Raw genomic sequence first — 20,391 nt, forward strand, 5'->3', positions numbered from 1 at the left:
GGAAACATTATGTTGTACTGAAGAAATGATAAAAATGTAACGAAACATGCAAACGCATGTTTGCAGCATATTTTTTTTTCATGGTAATTTCAGGTGTATACATTTTACACATGTGGGTATTGATGAAAATTAGAAACTGGCAGAGATTTAAATGAGTACGTCTGGGATTGTCAGGTCCAAACATATAAGTAATAATTCATGAGTAAATGCACAGCATTTACCACATGTCCTTTGTGAATTATGTCCTAAAATAAAAAATAAAAAAAAACATCAAAATAGTAAGCTCATAGCCACCCAATGTATGAGTTCCACTTGGTGTATTGAATCTCATGTCACAGAACCCCTAATGCAGCCGCACTGAATCCATATCTTTCATAAGAGCAAAAAAAAAGAAAGATGAACTGCAATTTTAGTTATGCTTGTATGCATGAACATAGATAGTTCAAATCAATACTACTTAAATAATGAAACAAGATTGAAACAATTAAACATTGGGTTTTCTGCTCTGCATTGGATTTACTTTAAGAGTAGTAAAAGTGTGTGCCGACTGTTTCAAGTGTAGAATTATGTGGCAGTTTAGCCCCTGATTACGAGTGAGTCTCATTTAGGTGATGGGATACTGAGTGCCTGGAATTTATGGTCTAGCGGGCATCTCCGCACCTAAATCCACTATTCTGCACTTTGTCCCCAGAATGGAGTTAAGAGTGTGAACACAGCATTACTGGGTCCGAATCTGCACCCAGCATTGCTTCCTACATGGTGAACGAGACCAGGGCAGCTGGGGGTGGGAAGTACTTAAGGAGGCGCGGGAGGTGGTTGCATGGAAGGTGGAAGCATTCCGTCCTTGTCCCTACTTATCATAGGTAGGGTTGTGCGTTACAGCTTAAGCCACATTTAGTTTTACCTGCCTTTTTTGTGGCAAGTAAAAAATAAAATGTTGTTCCCGCCCATAGAAAATCCAAAGAAAGCTAGGCCACATTGAGATACTGTGCTCCTTCGGAAAATGCAAGTGAAGTATTGCTCTGACCCTGGGCCAAGGGATTTTTAAAGAAACATTGTGACATTCCGAACGAAACCTGGTCGCAGTGTCTAAGCAGCTGCGCCAGCAAATGTAAAACTAAGTATGTAAATAAAGGTACAGCAAAAATGAATTCATGGAACCAACTCAGCCTCATCCAATTTAAGGCCACGCAAAGTTACTCCCCAGTAACCGCTCACAAAAATGACAGATTGCAGTTTGCAGTTTGACCATGAAATGTACTACCCCCAATCTCATCAATCGATTTGTACTTAGTAAAGCATGGATACAATCAGTGTATTCTCTAAAAATGTATAAAACAGTTAAGTGCACTGCCATGGTTTTCGTTCCTAGGTAACTGACATTTGTATATACATGTAGAGGCAGATTTACAAGCCCCTTGTACCACTTTTGTGTCACTTTTAACATGGGATAAGTGAAGTAAAAGTGGAGCAAGGGTCTTGTACAGCTGACCTGTAGTCTCTAGTCATATGTACAGCTAAAGTAGACAAAATCTGGCTCTGGGTAGCTGAACGATATACCTTTTCACAGTATATAAACACTTTGTCGGAATTACATTTATATTGTTTAGAATTTACGAAGATATGTGTTCCAACGTATTTAGGCTTTTTACCATTTCTATAAACTCACTTCTACAACTAATATTCTAACTTTCCTCAGGCTTGTTACATGCGGCGTTCCTGTGAGTTGAACAATCTCACAAAACTCTACACTTCAGGCTAGTAGTCATAGTTCCTTGCTGTGTTTGCAGGCACTGTACACACATACTAAGTACAGACACATGCCAAATCTGTTTTGCATTGCTATTTGCATTATACAATTCAGACATCTTTAAAACTTACATTAATTTGTTTAAGGATGACTGCAGTAAGGCCATCTTTATGTATACAGGCAGAATATAAAATGTTTTGGGTGTACACCTCCCAGTCCCTCAAACGCCAGGTATGTTGTACATTGCCTTACTAAAACTTTTTCAATTTGACGTTCGCAATATTGTGCAAATATGTTACCAGAGGGTATGCCGCATCCCCTATGCTTGAGAGTAGCAAGCAGTAGTTGTTTTCCTTTTTTTGCTCTAAATACTAAAAGGCAGCATATAGCAGTTCCAATATAGACATGCGAAGTTCTGGCCCAGGTTGCAGGCATTGCACGAAAATACAGGAGGCAGAAGATTGTCCAGCTCTATTGTATTTTCCAATATTGTATTATTAAAGTCTGCCCAATATGAAGAAAAGGGTGAGAAAGAAAGGCAAAGCTACTGGATGCACCCAGGGCTTTTTCAGATGTAGTGTGGAACAACCAAAAGTGCAACTTTAGCCATTGCTTTGTTGGCAAATAGTATGCGTTTGAATTCGTGCAAAAATTCCTTTCATGCGTTACAGCAGGCATTTTCCACATTTGAAGGATGCTCAACCATTAATGTTCATGATAATGTGAATGCAGTTTAAGGAATTCGTGAAAATGCAGCAAGTAGCAGTCGAGTAAAGGCTATCATAATCTTTCGTCATAGGTGAAGAAAATATTATTTACACAAAATCAGTGGTACCCTAGGTATTCAAGTTGCTGTGCTTATGCAGGTATTTGGACAATGCTGAAACAAGAAGATGTTTGTTCACTTTATCAGACCTAGCACTAACGTGGTAGGTTGGTACGAGAGCAACAATACTTCCGGCATAAACATTGCTATCTGAAAGCATTGATTTTTTTCTTTTTTGCAAACATGATTTAGCATATAAAATGAAATGGTGAGTGCTCAAAGAATAACAAAATGGAAAAAAATATATAAAAATATATTTGTGATTTACTCTTCGCTCAGTTGCAGGCGGTAGCGATGGTAGCGGAGCTGGAAAAACATTCTCTCTGTTATGGAATGAGTCATCCCAGGCAGAGTGTAGTTTTCAACAATCCCCACATGCTGGAATCCTAGTGACTCATACAGCTTGTGGGCCACCATTTTGACAGCCGTTGTTCCAAGAACTATAGAAGAGTAGTTGTTTAGCATGGCAAACTCCAGGACTTTGCGCCCCAGAGCTTTAGCAATGCCTTTCCCGCGGTAACTGGAATCTACAGACATACGGCGTAGCTCCACTAAATTGTCTTCTTCGTTGCCTCTTGCTGCGACGATCCCCACTACATTTCCATCTAGAACTGCCACCCAGAAGCAGGAACCTGCAGGAAGAAAAGCACCTGTCAAGTTTAAGACAACTGTACATTTCTGAATCATGGTGGCATGTGATTAATTGCAATGTTTAATACAGCAGTTACACATATGTGGAATATATGAATGTAGAGATTGGAAATGCTCCATATTAAAATGGAAACAATATCTTTGTAGCATAGCAGCAGATAATATATAAATTACTCCATTTTAGTAAATACATTGCATAAGGAAAATAGTCAGCCTACTTCAAGTATCTTCAAAGAATGAGAGTGCAGCAATTTTGAAAACATTTGGTACCACAAGTGAGCACTTTATTGTGCATTAAACCGTATTTCGCAAACAGGAGGTTGGAAAGGTTTTGTTAATCTGACACGTCCTACGCTATAAAGCCTGAAATTCCAGATTTACTTTGATACATGTTGTCTGGAGCCCAATTGTACTTTGGACAAGTGTGATAGATGAATCTCTTAAACGTCCATGTGAATGTAGGCTATCTTAAGAATTATTTTAACATGAAACACTTCACGGATTGTGCTTATGTATGCATTGCCTATTCTAGGGTTTATACTTATGGTGTATGGTACAATGTCAAATTTCCTAGCTATCGTGAAGGAAAGTTTCAATTCTATTAAGGATTATGCTAAACTTTATTAATTTATTCAGCTCAGCAGCCTTATTAACAACAATAACATCAAAACAAAAAACTACAGATCCCATGAGTCCAAACCAGAAAACAAAAACCACCAATCAGATGCACCTGCAACTGCATAAGAACATCCTCAAGAAACATCACTTCCTCTTTCTTCACTGCTCAGCAGCTAGAAAAATACTTTCCTTGAATTTTTTTATATTGTGTTATGCTAGCTTGTATTCCTGTCTCTACAGAGCTTAATGCGTGGTAGACATAAAACAAATTACATGGCTATCTACCTACTAGTAGCAGATCTGGTAAAAGTGGGCTATTTAGTATGTTAAATATCCCGAATAGATCAAAATATTTTCCAGTCTGACCTATGCAGCCTGATTTATTTTATACCAATAATTCTCTCTTTTAGCATACAGCTGCACGTTGAATCATGAAAGGTTTGTGGTCAGTACACATTTTATTCAGCAGTTGAATAATGTGAGGTTTGTTTGATGTATACTATTGTGTTTGGGTCCTCTACTTAAACGTTAATGTGACGTACTGCATGGACACCACTATAAGCAACAAACTGTACCTACATTTTGTTTGGGGCATATATATTGGAGGTTTTTTCCTCTCATAAAGTAAAATTGTAGAGTTAACCCAGGTGTGGTCAGATGCCTCCTTCCCTCGCTGAATGATGTTCAGGAATAAGCAGCGTGACTGCATTATTTGAAATGTAACTTTATTTTTATCACTTCTCTTAAATACAACAGTCTACTTGTTAGTGTCTGGGCTTTCTGTGGTGAATTGGTGCATATTAGCACAGCAAGAATATGAGTACTTTAAGATTTCCTGTACAACTACTAGTCAGAGACATCTTTTTCACCCCTCATTCCCTTGTTGTGATTTCCTGGGACTGTCATAATTTATCAAACCTCTTGGTACAAGAGGGTTAAGCTTTTGTGTAACCGTTGGCCAAATGTTGCTCCACAGGCTATACAATGTTGTTGTTCCCTTGTCAAGGTGGGAGGTCTAATTTAGATGATTCATTTTTTGGCCCTGTTGAGGGATACTCCTCACCGCTACAGAGAATTCCTTTGTTCCTCATCTCACCCCAAGATTTGAAAGCTGAGGAGGAGGGAATTCCTGACTGATACATCAAGAGGTGCATCTCCCACAACATTCCATTCCCCTAAAAGATGATAGATTATGGAGAGCTGTATCAAGCCTGGTTGTAATCCTATGCTTGATAACTTTTTGGCATCTCTGCTAATGAGTTCTGTAGCAATTAACTTGTCCTTACCTAGATAATCTATGAATGGGAAACCAAGACATCAATAGCCATTATACAATGCCTGGAGGATAATGCATTTCTCATTTTCTTGTTATATTTTATACGTGTTAGGTCTTCACACTCCTCATTACACTAAATTAGTTTTTACTGTGTTTTCACACTGAATTCCACCATATGAAAACTTGGCTTTTTCAACAGTAAATAGAAGCTTTCCATCAGTAAGATCAGCATGCAAACTCCTCCTTCTTTTCTGTCCCTTAGCGCCGGGAAACCCACTGCGGGTAGCTGCACGCTTAATAAGTTTAAATAAATAAAATGAAATACCAAAGCATGTGAACTGTTTATAGAGGATAGATCCCAATCTGGGGCAATATATATTCCGGCCCACACTAGCAATAGCACATACCAGCTCTTTCTACCCAGTTCACCAAAGGAAACAAGCAGATCTAGGTTAACCCATTGTGTATAATAGATTCTATAAATACTGCACCCTAGTCGAAAGTTGAGAATTCATCCTTAAGTATTGTTTTCCTGGAGACTCATTGATATACTATTTGAGACACTGCAAGGCGCTATATTTGAAGATCCTTTAATGAAATGTGCTGTCCACAGAGCTATCCGAGAATGACCAAAATAAGTTATTGAGTCCTGGGTTAGGCTATTTTAGAGGTAGAGTTTATCGAACTACGCTGTTTACATGGATTTTTTTAACTGAATATTGATCAACGCATTTTGATATACAACTATATGCTTATTTATAGACGTATGATGCATTTGAGAGTGTTGTAGGAATTTAGTAAAAGGTATTGCATTATATTCTTGTTTCTATTGAAAAACGTACTTAAATTAATACAAAAAATCTATTCAATGACGATTCTTGGTGTAAGAATACATTTTTCTATTTCCGACTTATATCTCCCCTGATAAAAATTACATTTTTGAAAACATAGTTGGTGTTTGGATGAAAACATACAAATAAAAAACAGAAAAAGATACCCTTGCCTCCCAAAAAGAATTGATTGCAGTTAGGCACTAATTCAGTTATTCAACATATAATCGACTGATGTTTAAGTACAAACATTTTTTTAATTAGACTATTTGTACTAGCACCCCAGTTTTGAAAGGCAAAGAATAAGTGCAGTACATATGAGCATTTACTGACTGATGGTTACATAAATGTGAGCTAGTGAAACACTATCGTACATATGGACATCTACTGAATGGTGATAACCTGAAGATGAGCATGAAACAATGATGGTTGGGTGGTGAAACATGAACACATACATTTCATGTTAGTTATTATTTGTAAAGCACTTGTGCATTCCATACAGCATATTGGTGCTGAAAACTACTGACCACAAAAATCCACATAAACACAACAGGGACACAAATTTACATAAGTATAACAGCTCTCTTTCAGAGAGCTTCTTAAAAAGAAATCGTTTTGAAGAGTACAAATGTTTAGTTATGGTGAAGTGGGTTTTTCTTGAGTAAGACTTTTTTTTGCAATTGCTCCTCTCCTGTAGCGCACCCTATTACTCCTTTATGGACTTTTACCCACTGCAAGATTCTGTCTAAAACTGATGAGGTTTTTCTCCAGTGCCAATTTTTCAAAATTAGGTCCGATTGATGGCTTTAAGCCCTGGGAACCAAATGAATCATTTGCTTCCCACGCTGCCAAAGAAGGAGAGTGCTGGGAGATCTTAACGCTCGGTAAGGAGAATGCTGAATGGTGGAGAAGGCAGTGGGGCTTCTCAGCTCTGAGAAGCGGATCACATGACACCCCCAAACGTGTGCAGCCTAATAATGTGTTTTCCAGGTGTCCCAGACTAGGCAGTGGCAAACAGGGGGGAAAATGTTCTGTGGGTTCCCACTGGAGTAGTTTGGTTCACAGTTGAAGAAAGCGTTATTGAAGGATGCTATACAACCTATGTGGAAATCCACTCATGGGCTAGAGCCCTTTGAGCACACTGACACAACAGGTTTGGGAAGTGTTCTGAGCTGGGAATGCGACAAAGTTGTTCCAGCGTATTTTGTTGTTGCCCCATAATAAGAATTTCATTTTACGGCCATTCAGCTTGCACATCCAGTCCTGAATACTTAAAAGGTAGTCACTGATTTTTTTCAAAGTGTCAGGAGTGGCCTGGTTTAAGCATGCAATTAAGTGGATGTCGCCAATATAGGTCAATGCTGAACAGCCTTATGGTCTAGTAGGTTGGAATAATGGGCACACATAAATCTTGAGACAGGGAAAGTGTCATTTGTTGGAAGTACCCAAAAATTGTGACTGTCATTACCACGCAATACACAGATCACCTTTAGGAAAACCTAAATATGTATTACCTGTTTGCTTTAGGCAAGCCGGGCTGTTAGATTACTACAGGCATAACTTGACTTCTAACATCACCTGTTGGTAACTTAGAAAAACAGACAGGGTCATGCATACTTATGTAGACACTCTGCTTGGGGCGGGCAGAAGGTGGTGGCCTGTGTTGCCAATAGGTTGAAAACATCCACAGTGCATCATATGGTTAGCTTTAGTACATCTCAATCCACTCTCTATCGAGAAAAATGAATGATCACAGAAGGGCAGATTTAGGCTGTGGATAGTGAGGAGGGGGCAGAATCTTTAATGTTGACCAGACTTTCTGCACCTACATCCTGTCATTGTGAATTCTCATCCAGGGGATACTCATCAATAGTCATAATCTAGGAATAATCCCCGCCCATGTGCGGGATCCCGGAGCATATAGAAAATACATATATATATATACCTATATGTGAAAACATATCTATGCAGCCTAAAATATTTCCACAATGGCCAAAATGCTGAAATTACATAGGTTTGTATAGTAGCACCTAAACTCTCCCAACCCCTAAGGAAGAAAGGGAGCAGCAAACATTTGTCATACAACAATGCTTTATTGCCATAGAAAGACCTGGGATCTGACTGCCGCGGGACTCCGCAATTCCTGTAACCTCTTCTCTCGACGTCGAGTGCTTCGACGACGGTGATGTCTGAGTCACCATCGGCATCGAATTAGGTCTCGATGGTCTTGACGCCGATCGCCTACGGCGATGAGGTGGCGTCGACTTGGAGACCTCGCGTCGATCTGCCATGGCATCAAGTCGACGGCGATCTGTCACGATGTTGTGTCAACGGCGAACCTGCATGCTGTCGTGTGGACGTCGATCTTCTTGACGTCAAGTGGTGTGACCTTGACGATCCTCTCGACGACGGCACGCCCACCGGTGGCGAGATGTTAGCCGTCGTCACTCTCGACGCTGACCCCCTCGAGGATGGCAGATAGTGCCTCAACGTCGACAGAGACCTAGGTCTCTCAGCACCCTCAGCCTTCGAGCCCGAAGTGTGGTGCCTCGACGCCGACTTACTTGCATACGGCGGAGACTTTTGACGTCGAGATGGTGTTCCTGAAGTGTGTCTGGGCCTCTTCAATGGTGACTTCGACGTCGATGGTGATTCTCTCGTCCCCTTTCTCTTCCTAGGGTCAGGAGAGTTGGAACGTTGCCGCTTTTGACGTTGCTTGCTGGAAGATGATGTCCCGGGGCCTCCATGGCCACCCACTTTGATGACTCTTGCGCTTTTTCAGCAGAGCATGGAGTTTTATGCGTTCCCTGTCACGCAGGGTACGTCTGGAGAACTTCTGACAATGGTGGCACTTGTCAGGATTGTGTGAGAATGGAAGACACACACACAATACACACCGAGTGTGGATCTGCCAGTGCCATTTACTTGTCACAGTAGGGACATTTCCTGAATAAAGCTGGCATTCTGACTGGAAAAATTTATGAAAGTCCACAAAACCAGCAGCAGAAGCCTTTAGAAACCAGAAAACGTCGAATTTTCTGAAAAATCTCTTCAAAATCAGTTTTAATAAAAAAACTGAAGTGCTCAAGCTCCAGGACCCTCTCAGAAGGAGCCTGAAAATAGAACAGACCTAACTGCCACCTGTGGTCCATCATGGGAGCAGGGGGTCGCCTACAGGCCTTAAAGGCAGGGTACCCCTACTCTAATGCCTTAAAGGCAAGGGGCCCGATTCACAGAATGCACTTAAGACTCAATCCTAAACTTACTACTATTTTGGTATTCACAGAATGCACTTACTACTTTTGGTATTCACAGAAGTTAGGATTTTGTCTTAAGTCTGTCTAAAGTTTGTCTTAAGACAAACTTAAGGCAAAATCCTAACTTCTGTGAATACAAAAAGTAGTAAGTGCATTCTTTGAATACCAAAATAGTAGTAAGTTTAGGATTGAGTTTTAAATTCATTCTGTGAATCGGGCCCACTGTCTCAGTTTTCTTTGTTTTCTTGATACTCTACTGCAGCCTACTGGCAAATGCCTGCAATTACAGGTTTCTTCATGGCAATAAAGCATTTTTGCATGACAAATGTTTGCTGCTCTCTTTCTTCCTTAGGAGTTGGGAGAGTATAGGTGCTACTATACAAACCTATGTAATTTCAGCATTTTGGCCATTGTGGAAATATCTTAGGCTGCATAGATATATGTTTTCACATATGCATATATATATGTATTTTCTATATGCTCCGGGATCTCGCACATGGGCAGGGATTATTCCTAGATTATGACTTTTGATGAGTATCCCCTGGATGAGAACTAGGATTACAGATAAGTAACTAATCCTTACATTCTACCGAATAGAAAAGAAATATGTAGACCCAATAGAAAGAAATATGTAGACCTGGGAATACCAGATGAAAATCAATGTTTTCCCTGATTCTTGGGATTATTCCACTGACATTTACCACCTCATCTGAACGGGCGATAAAGGTCAGTGGATGGGCTGCTGTAGGTTGGGGATGAGGCATGGAGGGCGTACAGAGTGAGAGGGGCTGCAGCCTGGTTTGGGGAGGGTTGTCTGCTCCCTGCTTGTGGTGCTTGAGGGATCAGACAGGGGCTGGGCTGTACCTCTGCATGCAGCCCCCAGCCCCTTCAGCAGTCCCGGTTCTACAGGGTCTGGATCTGCACCTAGTAAAACCAGAGACTGGTGTTTTCAGAGTCAGTCATTTGGGGTTCCCGAAACAGCAGACCACTTGAGGAGTGGCACAGCATTTTACAGTGCGCACTCAAAAAAGAAGGCCTCAGTCTTAATCTAATTGAAACAGAGTTCAGATGGTGAAAACTCCACCACATAGCTGACTAAGATATTTGGGCCAGACAGATCATATGGGTTCTCCTGTTCAAATTTTTCACCCTGTAAGTATTGAACTTCACCACTTACACTATTTGTGAATAATGTATCCCCCTGTACCTATTCCTGCATATTGTCTATCATTTTATTGTCAGAACTGTCAGCATTTGTTAAAATGTATTAATCTCCGTTATTTTTTAAATGTATATAATCTGGTTTTCACTATCTTTTCATATTGTCTTGAACTGAAATATTAGATTTCCCATTTTAGTTCTAACAGTAAGCTGAATGCCCATTCTGCTCCTATGTACTGAGCTGCTTGGGGTTGGTAACGGCAAAGAATCCTCTCCAGTCTCCATGCCAACTGCCTGAAAGTATAATTTATCTGAAGCTTTACAATGAAAGTAAGATGCTCATGGGTGGAGTTAAGGGCTGATCTAGAGTTAAATACTTTCAGTAGGAGGAGTTTGAAAGGGAAGCCTTGGGGCAGTTAAACACATTTATTTGTACTTTCAGATTTAGACACTTTCTCCACAAAACTAACAAAATATAAAATAAATTATTGCACCCTGGAGTGAAAAAGAAAAATTGAAAAAAAAGTACAAAAAGCTCAAAATAATCAAATGAACGTTTTTTTAGGGATCTTGGCTTGTAAGGGTTCACTGGGAGTTTTGTAGCTTTCTGGGCTCTCCTCCACGACCGTCCTGTGCTGTTCTGTGGCTGCAGCCCAGTGAACCCTTACAAGCCAAGAACCCTAAAAAAGGAAGGTTCTCAGCAAGCAACAAACAAAGCCTACAGTAAAGAAAGTTGGGATAAACGACCGTGAGACAACATGAGGACGGTGGACCTTTAAGAATAAAAGGACACTAGTTATTGAAACCTGGAATCAAACTCCTGCAATATATTTTCAGTTGGCCAAAAGAACAACCACCAACTTAGTATAGAAAAATAGGAAGTTGGGAGCAGAGATCATAGAACAGGCCCCACCCTATAGTACTACCAAGTAGGATGAACACGTTTCCAGTTCTGCAACTTAAAGCCAATTAATAGAGGCTGCGATATAAAATTATACATGAATTCTTTTTAATAAGAAAGTATTGTCCTGAAGAAGGTGACCAACGTTTTCACCGAAACGCCACGTCGACAGTTTTCTTGATTTAATTGTTTTTTATGATATGTAATGTAATATTTGAATAAATTGTATGATGTTTTTTTAAAGAAAAAAATGATAATAACTGATCAGAACTTTTTATAATAAATCTTATTACAACAACGAAAAACCTCTCGCAAATTTTGCTTTGTTCACTTTTGACAGTTTCTCAAGGTCACTAGCAATTAATAACTATATGTATATTACGCAATCGTTATGACATATATGTGAATTTGTTATGTTTTGTCTGGACTCCTAATACTGACTAAACTAAATAGATTATCCTAGAACAACACCAAACAGAAAGCCCACTTTAAGTGGTCTTACCTGTTAGTCTAAACCAGGAAAAGGGATCTCTTTGCCTTTTGTTACATATGTCTACAGGACATTAGTTTATTTATGTACGGGAACTCCCATTCCGACGACGGGGAATGATTCAGTACAATAGCGGCCATTCAGGCGAGTTTTAGCTCTAGCCACCTGCCGGATGACTCTTTCCATCTTTCCCCTCCCTCGGAGAGTTCATCTCCCCGGATAGTGGAGCTCACGCCTCCCACTGCTACCGACACACTAGCTGTGATTAAATCTTTGAAATCTGGATCTCCTTCTGACCCGTGTCCAGCGCGAGTGCTGGCAGGGGTCGCGGATGTGGTGGTGCAGGAAGTGACGCAGATTGTTAGCCTTTCATTTAAAACAGCTACAGTTCCTGCTGAATGGAAACAAGCCAAGCTTCTCCCCCTGCTGAAAAAGGCTGGAGCAGACCCTGAAGTGCTGGCCAATTATCGCCCAATTTCTCTGCTCCCGGCTATGGCAAAAATAGGGGAAAAACTGGCTTTCCGGCAGCTTAATGAGTTTGTGGAATCATCTGGGGCTCTCCATCCTGCTCAATCTGGTTTCCGTGCTGCGCACAGCACGGAATCTGCTCTGGTGGAGATCTCGGAGGCAGTTAGGGAGTGTCTGGACGGTGACGGCAGAGCAGCTCTAATTTTATTGGACCTCTCTGCCGCGTTCGACACGGTGCCTCACCAATGCCTCCTCACTAGGCTTGCGGATATTGGGGTTGCCGGCCTCGCTTTGGACTGGCTGCGTTCCTTTCTCTCGTCTAGATCACAACAGGTTTGGCTCCCTCCTTTTTCATATTCGGCTAAGCCCCTCATGACGGGGGTCCCGCAGGGCTCCACCTTGAGCCCTCTTCTTTTTAATGTATATCTGACCCCCCTGATTGAGCTTGCCGAGCATTTGGGGGCCAAAATCATCGCATATGCTGATGATACACAGCTGTTGTTTACCTGGCCTAGGGATGTCTTAGATACCGAGCGGATTCAGTTCTGTTTATCCGCAGTTTTCAAATGGTTAGCCTCCGCGCAACTGAAGTGCAACGAGGATAAGACGGAAATACTGCTCTACGGTCAATTCCCCCCTAATTTTAGAGAAGCACTTTGGCCGGCCGGTTTTCCGATGCCTAGTTCAGTCAATGTCCTCGCCAAGAATCTAGGGGTCTGGTTCGGGGAAGACCTCCGGTTTGAGGGGCACATTAAGAAGCTGGCTGGGGGCTGTTTCGGGACCCTTAAGGCATTACGGAAGTTTTTTCCCTATTTGCCTGCCTCAGCAAGAGAGTCAGTGGCGAGAGCCCTAATTCTTTCGCGACTTGATTATGCCAATGGCCTGCTGAGTGGATCCCCGGCTTATATGGTGAGACGTCTCCAGGTGATCCAAAATGCAACCGTCAGACTGCTGGGTAATATCCCCAGTCGGGTCAGCGCTAGAAACCACCTGCAGAGCCTGCACTGGTTGCCAGTCTCTCAGAGAATTACTTTTAAAATCTTGACCCTGGCCCACAAAGCCATTTATGGACAAGGCCCCGCCTACCTGATGAAACGATTCAGGCGCTACTCTCCTAAGCGATCATTGCGCTCTGCCGCCCAACATCTGCTTCAGGTCCCGCGCTTCCGGCTTTCTCGGCTGGGAGGGCAATCAGTGGCGGTGAAGTCCGCTTTGGCTTGGAATGAGCTCCCTTTATCCCTGCGAGCTACGGTGAATTTTATCTCTTTTAAAAAGGGGTTGAAAACCCATTTGTTTTGACTAGCCTTTTAGCTTTTGTTCTTGTAGGATAGGCTGCTTGTTCTTATTCTGTTTTCGCGCCAGGATACTCCGGCAGTAATGGAGCGCGCTATAAAACAGCATAATAATAATAATAATAATTCAGGCATGTGAATCTATGAAAGACACCCATAATACTGGATAACGTTGTGTGAGATTGGCAGCATGGGAAAAGGTCATAATATAGTGCGGTCAAAGATCAAAGTATTGCACTTGCTCGGTGCATATGCCATGCATGCAGTATTCATAATAATCACCATTGCTGGATCCCAACATAGTGATACTGCAGGTAAGCATAACGTATGTCTATCAAAATGAGAATGGCTTAGAAATGCACTATCTCTAATTGTTAAGGGCGAATTCTCTGACTTATACGTGAAGGTTGCATTGTTTAATTGACATATATACATGGCAGTGGGGGCCATCTCTTTTTGTTGGTGTTGTGTGAGCTTGCCCACAATTGAGCGAGAAGAAAGAAACCATTCTCACCCACCGCGTTGCTCAATGTGGTCTCAGAAAGTGAGTACACACTCAGTAATAAAATTAGAAAGTGTTTGCCATACATACACTGGTGGCAGGAAATGAGTGCTTAGTGGCCAAAGAAGTACCTCTTTCACTGTCAATGAATACTGCTTTATGTGTTCATTCAACCTATTAGACACACAATTAAGCTTGTGCACCTATTTATATTTTTGTCAACACAAGAGTTTTTGTCCTTAGTGGTAAACTGTTCCTTTTGTTGAGAACATGTCCCATACTTTCACATTGATCCACCAGGTGTGCATTTGGTACTTTGAAAGATATGAGCAATCAGTGTTGAAAGATTCATTGTATCGATTCTTACCTGGTCTAATCAATGTGCAGCTTAACACACAGACAATTCACAAAAATTCTGGATGCACAGTTTGCGTGATTTTGAAATGTCCATTCAAAGTCTCTCACTGTAAATATCTAGGGCCAGATGTAGGTCGGTCGGTAACGGCCAAAAATCGGTATTTTCGGCCGTTACCGACCGGTATACATGATTTGGCATGTAGGGGCACAATTTTACAGAATCGGTAACTTTACCGATTCGGTAAAGTTACCGATTCTGTAAAATACCGAATCGGTATTTTTACCGATTCGGTAAATCTCTGATGTAGGTGGGACTCTTCTGAGTCCCAAAGGCCCTACAAAATCGGTATGGTCCCGGGTCTGACCTCTGCTTCAGGGTCTGCTTGCTCTATCCAGTGAGCCACACTTCTCCAGATCTGGGACTGGGGGTGAGTGTTTGAAAAGTTTCAGCACTTCATTTTACTTTATGATGTTGCTACGTGCGCCCTAAATGGCTAAGGGTATATCCAAACATGGGTCCCTTGCTCGCTGCAACACTGGATTCAAGCTAGCCTGGTTGATGAGGGGGTGATAGCCCGAAACCAGTCCCAGGAAGCTTGTTTAACGGTCCAGGGAGGACCTGGCCTGGCAGTTCGAGCTGGACTGTTCCCATGGGAAGCACTGTCAAGACTGATTTGCATATGGCTGGATCCAAACTGGGGTGAGGTGGCGAGCTAAGTAACGATGGATTAAACCCAGATCTATGACTGGGGTGAGTGAGTGAAAAGTTTCAACACTCTGTCCATCATTTTATTTTGTGATGTTGCTATGTGCACCCTGAGTGGCAAAGGGTATGCCCAGATAAGGGTCCCTTGCTTGCTGCGCCACAGGGTTCAAGCTAGCCTGGCTGATAAGGGGTGATACCCTAAAACCGGTCCCAGGATGCTTATTTTCGATCCAGGGAGGACTTGGCTTGGCAGTTCAGGCTGGACTATTCAAATGGGGAGCAGGGTCAAGACTTTGTTGGCCCATTCCTCTTTTCTACCTCTTGAACAGTGTGCCAAAACTATGTCAGCTGGGTTTGAGCCCTGTCGTTCTTGGGAGAGACAGATGTCGTTCACGGATCCACATACTGTCTGCTTATGGTGTCTGGGCGAGCACCACGATCAATCAACTGAGGCTCCTGTCAGTGTCTCTGGCCGAAGGCATTAAAGGAACACTGCATGAAACTCCTCGTGGTGCGGCTTTCGGATGAACCGCAGCTTCATCCACCTTCTCCAAAGTCGAGAGACATGTCGAGTAGTTGCTCTGGTGAAGAGCCGTCAACTTCAAAGAAAACTCCGAAGAACCAACATACTGCGCATGAGTTGGACATCGTCTCGCAACCTACTGGTTCCGGAGACCTCTCTGGGGGCCCTGCGCCTCCCTAAATACGCAGAGCTGGGGCAAGCTTCAACCGAATGAAGAAATATTTTCTTTCGCTTCAACAGGTCTTTGACCCTCTGACTCCCTCTTAGTGCGCTTTCCAGCCCCAAAGAGGTACTGAGTGTCTCAGCGGACCTCTCGCTGGCGGCTTCGGCCTCAGTCAAAGCAGAACCCCTAAATCTGATAGCAGATTCGACTCGGTGCTGGTGCACAGCCCTCCAGGGTTCACAACTTCGGCGTCGGTCTCTCTTCAGCCTGCGATGTTGATGGAGCCACTCAATGCGGTTCCCATTGCCATGTCCAACGTTGGATAGCATCCTAAACAACGTTGATGGTGTCAAGTGCGGCATTGGCGGTGCAGCTCATTGTGGATCCGTATAATTTGGATCATATTCAGCCTCTATCTGGTTTCCCTGTGGGAAATCCTCGTTTTACTGATGGAGAGGAGGATGTGAGGCAGACTTCTTTGGGTCCTCTCCTCCCCCACCATCCTTGGAGGATACTTGGCTAACTGATCTGGGGTGCGCTAGTGGTCTGCAGTCGTCTCCAGCTTCGGACTTGCTCTAAACCTCCGGGCATTGCAAAGAAGGACTGTTTCTCTTTGTCCGAGGTTATAAGAAGAGCAACTGCAGTTCTGAATTGCCAATTCCCTTCTGTGCAGTTGTCCACAGATCCCTTGATGAAGGTTCTCCATTAAGGTGAGACAGGTGTTGTCCCATTACTCCCCTTCGACGAGCGCCTCTTTGACATGTTATTGGGGACACGGGCACAACCTGTCACTGGACCGCATGCTGACCGGGCAGTGGGCCCTCAGCATCATCCTGCGCCATGAGATCTTCGCTGCCTCTTATGACACCCCCCACTAAAGGACTGGTAGTACAACTGCTACTGCGTCGGCGGACCCTAATGCCCTTCTGGTGGTTTTACCTAGCAAGGAATCCAGGTGGTTGGATAATTGTGGTTGCAGTTGTTTCTTCTGCCAGTGAGGCTTTGAGATCTTTAAACACTACTGTGTTTTAAGTAGAATGCCTCATGCCCTATGGGACTCTGTTGCACAGCGCCAGCCTTCTCTGTCAGAGGAAGCCAGACAGGAGCTCCTTCAAGTACTGCAGGATGGTCAAGACGCAGCCAAGTTTGCTATTAAATACAGTATGGACAGTACGGATGTATGACGTTACAACGCATACCATTACAACTACCTACCATTACAACGCGACCATTACAACGCATACCATTACAACGCATAGCGCTTAGAGGTGCTGGATAGTGGTAAGTATAATTTACTATTCCAACTCCAGTCCCCGTGGACACTAGGGAAGGTGTTGGATAGTAAATTAAACTTATTCCCTATCCTAGAGCGCCCCCAGCGCAATGCGTTGTAATGGTATGCGTTGTAAAAGTTGCGTTGTAATGGTAGGTAGTTGTAAAAGTTGCGTTGTAACAGGTGTATACCGGACAGTACTAATTCTGTCTGCAGGATTATGGCGTGGCTACGCCTATTGGGGTTTTCGGAGCCTGTCAAAGACGCTCTTCAGAATATGCCATTTGATGGTGTCCATCTCTTTGGAAAGCAAGCTGATTCAGCTTTATGTCGGTTCAAAGCTAGCCGACCTGAAAAATCTACCTAATAGGTATTTGTAGTTGTGTTTTGTGCCAGTCTCAGGAGCGTTATTACCTTTATTAGGCATTTCTTCTGGCTATGATGATTCATAGCCATTGTCTAGTTAGGGGTAGAAGAGTCAGATTACCAGCTTTGCTGCTCGATTTTTCTTCTTCTCTCATTAGGTTCTGTCCCTCTGGGAACAGTTCCTTTCTTTCATGCCTTTACGGCAAATAGTTGGGACTTGCATTTCACGATTGGTCCCTATATGTCTGTATGCGGGTGTGTTTATATATCTCTATACCTATATGTATTATTTCCTTACAGATTTATTTGCTACTAAATCAGTCTTTTGTTCCGACTGCAGCCTGGAGACTTTTTACTAAATGTGTTATGTTTTCTATGGATGCTTCTAGTGGCAGAATTTGAGGTCAACTACAACTGCACTTGAGGTCCGGCCCTGTGGTTTGCTTGGGGGTTTCTTTCGTTTGAACCCATACCCTTATTATGTTACCATGTTTTATGTTGGTTTCCATGCACATTCCTCCTCTCAGTGGCAGACATAGAGTTGTTTCTGTGTACTGTACTTCTCCATAGGTCTAAATTACCATATCGGTACTTCATACCGTTTTTTCCTATCAATCTCAAGATTCAAGATTTAATATTACTTCTTCCTCTTATGCCTCTTTTTTCTTTCCTGGGAGGGATATATGTGTCTATCTAGATCATTTTCAAAACTTTTGGCCAGCTCCGGTCCGCTCCTATCCTGAAAGTTTCACGGTGATTCGTCAAGCAGGGGCCGAGAAAAAAGGGGGGTCCCAAAACGCGTTTTCCCTATGCAATTTCCCATAGCACATTTAGCTGCAGCTACAGCCCGAACTGCTGAACGGAATTACACCAAATTTGGCAAAGAGGTAGTCCTTAGTTCAGACTTGTGCCTTTTGCTTAAATGGCGTAAATCCGTTCAGTAGTTCCTGAGAAAATGACATTTAAAAGTATATATATATCTATGGCCTCGGAGGGTCCGCGTACCCTGCCGTGCACAAGCAGTATTTTAATTGGCTGTCAAAACTCCAAATCAGGAAGTGTTGGCAGCCATCTTGTGCCTCGGTTCTAAACCCCCCACAAACATCGCAAAACGGGCGGATGTGCGCAGGATACGCGCATCCTGCTGATAAAAAAAAGAAACTTGGTCTCCCGCGCTAAATATGCTAATTTGCCCCTGGGAGGGCCAAATCCCGGGGGCATCATCAAAAAAATAGTGTGTGGGGTCCCAATCCCCCCACACTGCCCCGGGGCCCGCCACCCCCGGGGCTCTAACTTAATATATGCAGGGGGCTCACGGGGCCCACCGCAGCCCCGGGGACCGCCACTCCCCCGGGGCTTGTTTAAAATGGGTGGGGGGCTCTCAGGTCCCCCCAGCCCCGGGGAGTGCCACCCCCCGGGGCTTCAAAACATTTAGTGACTGGAGCTGTGAGGCCCCCCCAACCCCAGGGACCACCAGCCCCCGTGACTTCTTCAAAATGTGGGAGGGGGGCCGCACGGCCCCCCTCCTGGAGCCTTGTCTAGGCCCTGGGGACCGCCACCCCCCCCAGGGCCGGCTCCTGCAGTGTCCCGAGGTGCCCACCCCAGGACACTGTAGATTGTAATGACAGGGCGGGAGCCTCCCAGCTGCCACCCTGTCATTGCAAACTGCTTTCCTATTTGGAAGAGAGAACAGGAAACCTGCTCTCTCTTTTCCAAATAGGAAAGCAGATTGCTTTTCCACAGGGGGAGGAGCATGTTAGCTGCTCCCCATGGGTAAAAGCAATGCTGGCTCCCGCAGGACGCGGGGAGCCGGCTGAGACCGTGGGGGGTTTGGGGACCCCTCCACGGCCCCCAACGAACAGGGCCAGGATGGGGTCCCCAGGGCTAGTAGTGGCTCAGGAAGGGGGCCACGCGCCCCCCCAAAAAAACATTAAAAAAAGAAACGGCCCGCGGGATGGGGTCCCCAGGGCCAGAACTGGCCAAAGAAGGGGGGCAAGGCAGCCCCCCTCCAAAATAACAATTTTAAAAAAGGGCCAGGCCCCTGTGGATGAGGTCCCCAGGGCAAATTATGGTCAAAGGAGGGGGGCCATGCAGCCCTCTTCCCGTTTTTTTAAAAAAAATTAAATATTGGGGCCAGGCCTTGTGGGATGGGGTCCCCAGGGCCAATACATTTGAAAAACAAGGGGGCTACACAGCCCCCCTTCTTTAAAAAAAAAAAAAAAAAAAAACGGGATCGACTTGAAGGCCCCGCCCCCTCCTTGCATCACTTTGAGAACGCGCCCCCTGGCGCGTTAGCAGAGGGGGAACGAATTCCCCTTGAATACTGAGGGTCCATGGGGGCCAACTAGCCCACCAGGAACCTCCTGTATGCACCAGGGGGCTGCATTGCAGAAAGGTGTTCTGAGGCCACGCCCCTTTTTACACCTCTCTGCAACGCAGCTCTGTGGCGCTTACTGGAGGTATCTGGAGGGCTAATTGGCCGCCACGGGACCTCCGGATTCAAGGGGACTTAATCCCCCAACGTAAAACGCGCCACAGTGGCGTGTTTGCACAGTGGTGAAGGTAGGGGGCGGAGCCTGAGGTGATATGTGTGCAAACATGCCCTGTGGCGCATTTTAAGTTGGGAAATTAATTCCTCTTCAATACAATAATATTCCTTAAAAATCACTACTGTAACCAAAACGCTTTTACTCAACTGTTTACAGGAGATGTCTAATGACTGACTCTAGGGTCCAGTCCTGTGGTTAGAAAAGTAATCCATAAAGTAACTAATTGCATTTGACTAGAAATTCACATTGAGCTCAATGTTGCATTGTGTTTGAAATTGTGTTGCCCATTGAAACAACTGTACCTACTGTACTTAAAATTCTATTGCCTATTTGCAAAGTATTTAAACTAAAGTAATTCATTCTGAGAAAGTATATTTTGTATTGTAATGTATAATGTAATTATAATGTAATTAAAAAATAAAATATCTAAAT

General features: G+C 43.6%; 1 protein-coding gene across 1 annotated transcript in view; it reads right to left on the bottom strand.

Annotated features, from left to right (window-relative positions):
- Window positions 1-1,663: 1,663 nt before the first annotated feature.
- The window catches only part of ASPNAT (aspartate N-acetyltransferase), a 197,007-nt gene continuing 178,279 nt past the window's right edge, over window positions 1,664-20,391 (bottom strand). Inside the window, exon 3 of the mRNA XM_086964203.1 lies at window positions 1,664-3,208. Within this exon, the coding sequence (XP_086820329.1) occupies window positions 2,841-3,208 (368 nt within the window). The 3' untranslated portion in view covers window positions 1,664-2,840. The remainder of the gene's footprint in view (window positions 3,209-20,391) is intronic.

The sequence above is a fragment of the Lissotriton vulgaris genome, chromosome 3_2, assembly GCF_964263255.1.
Source record: "Lissotriton vulgaris chromosome 3_2, aLisVul1.2, whole genome shotgun sequence".
Classification (NCBI taxonomy): domain Eukaryota; kingdom Metazoa; phylum Chordata; class Amphibia; order Caudata; family Salamandridae; genus Lissotriton; species Lissotriton vulgaris.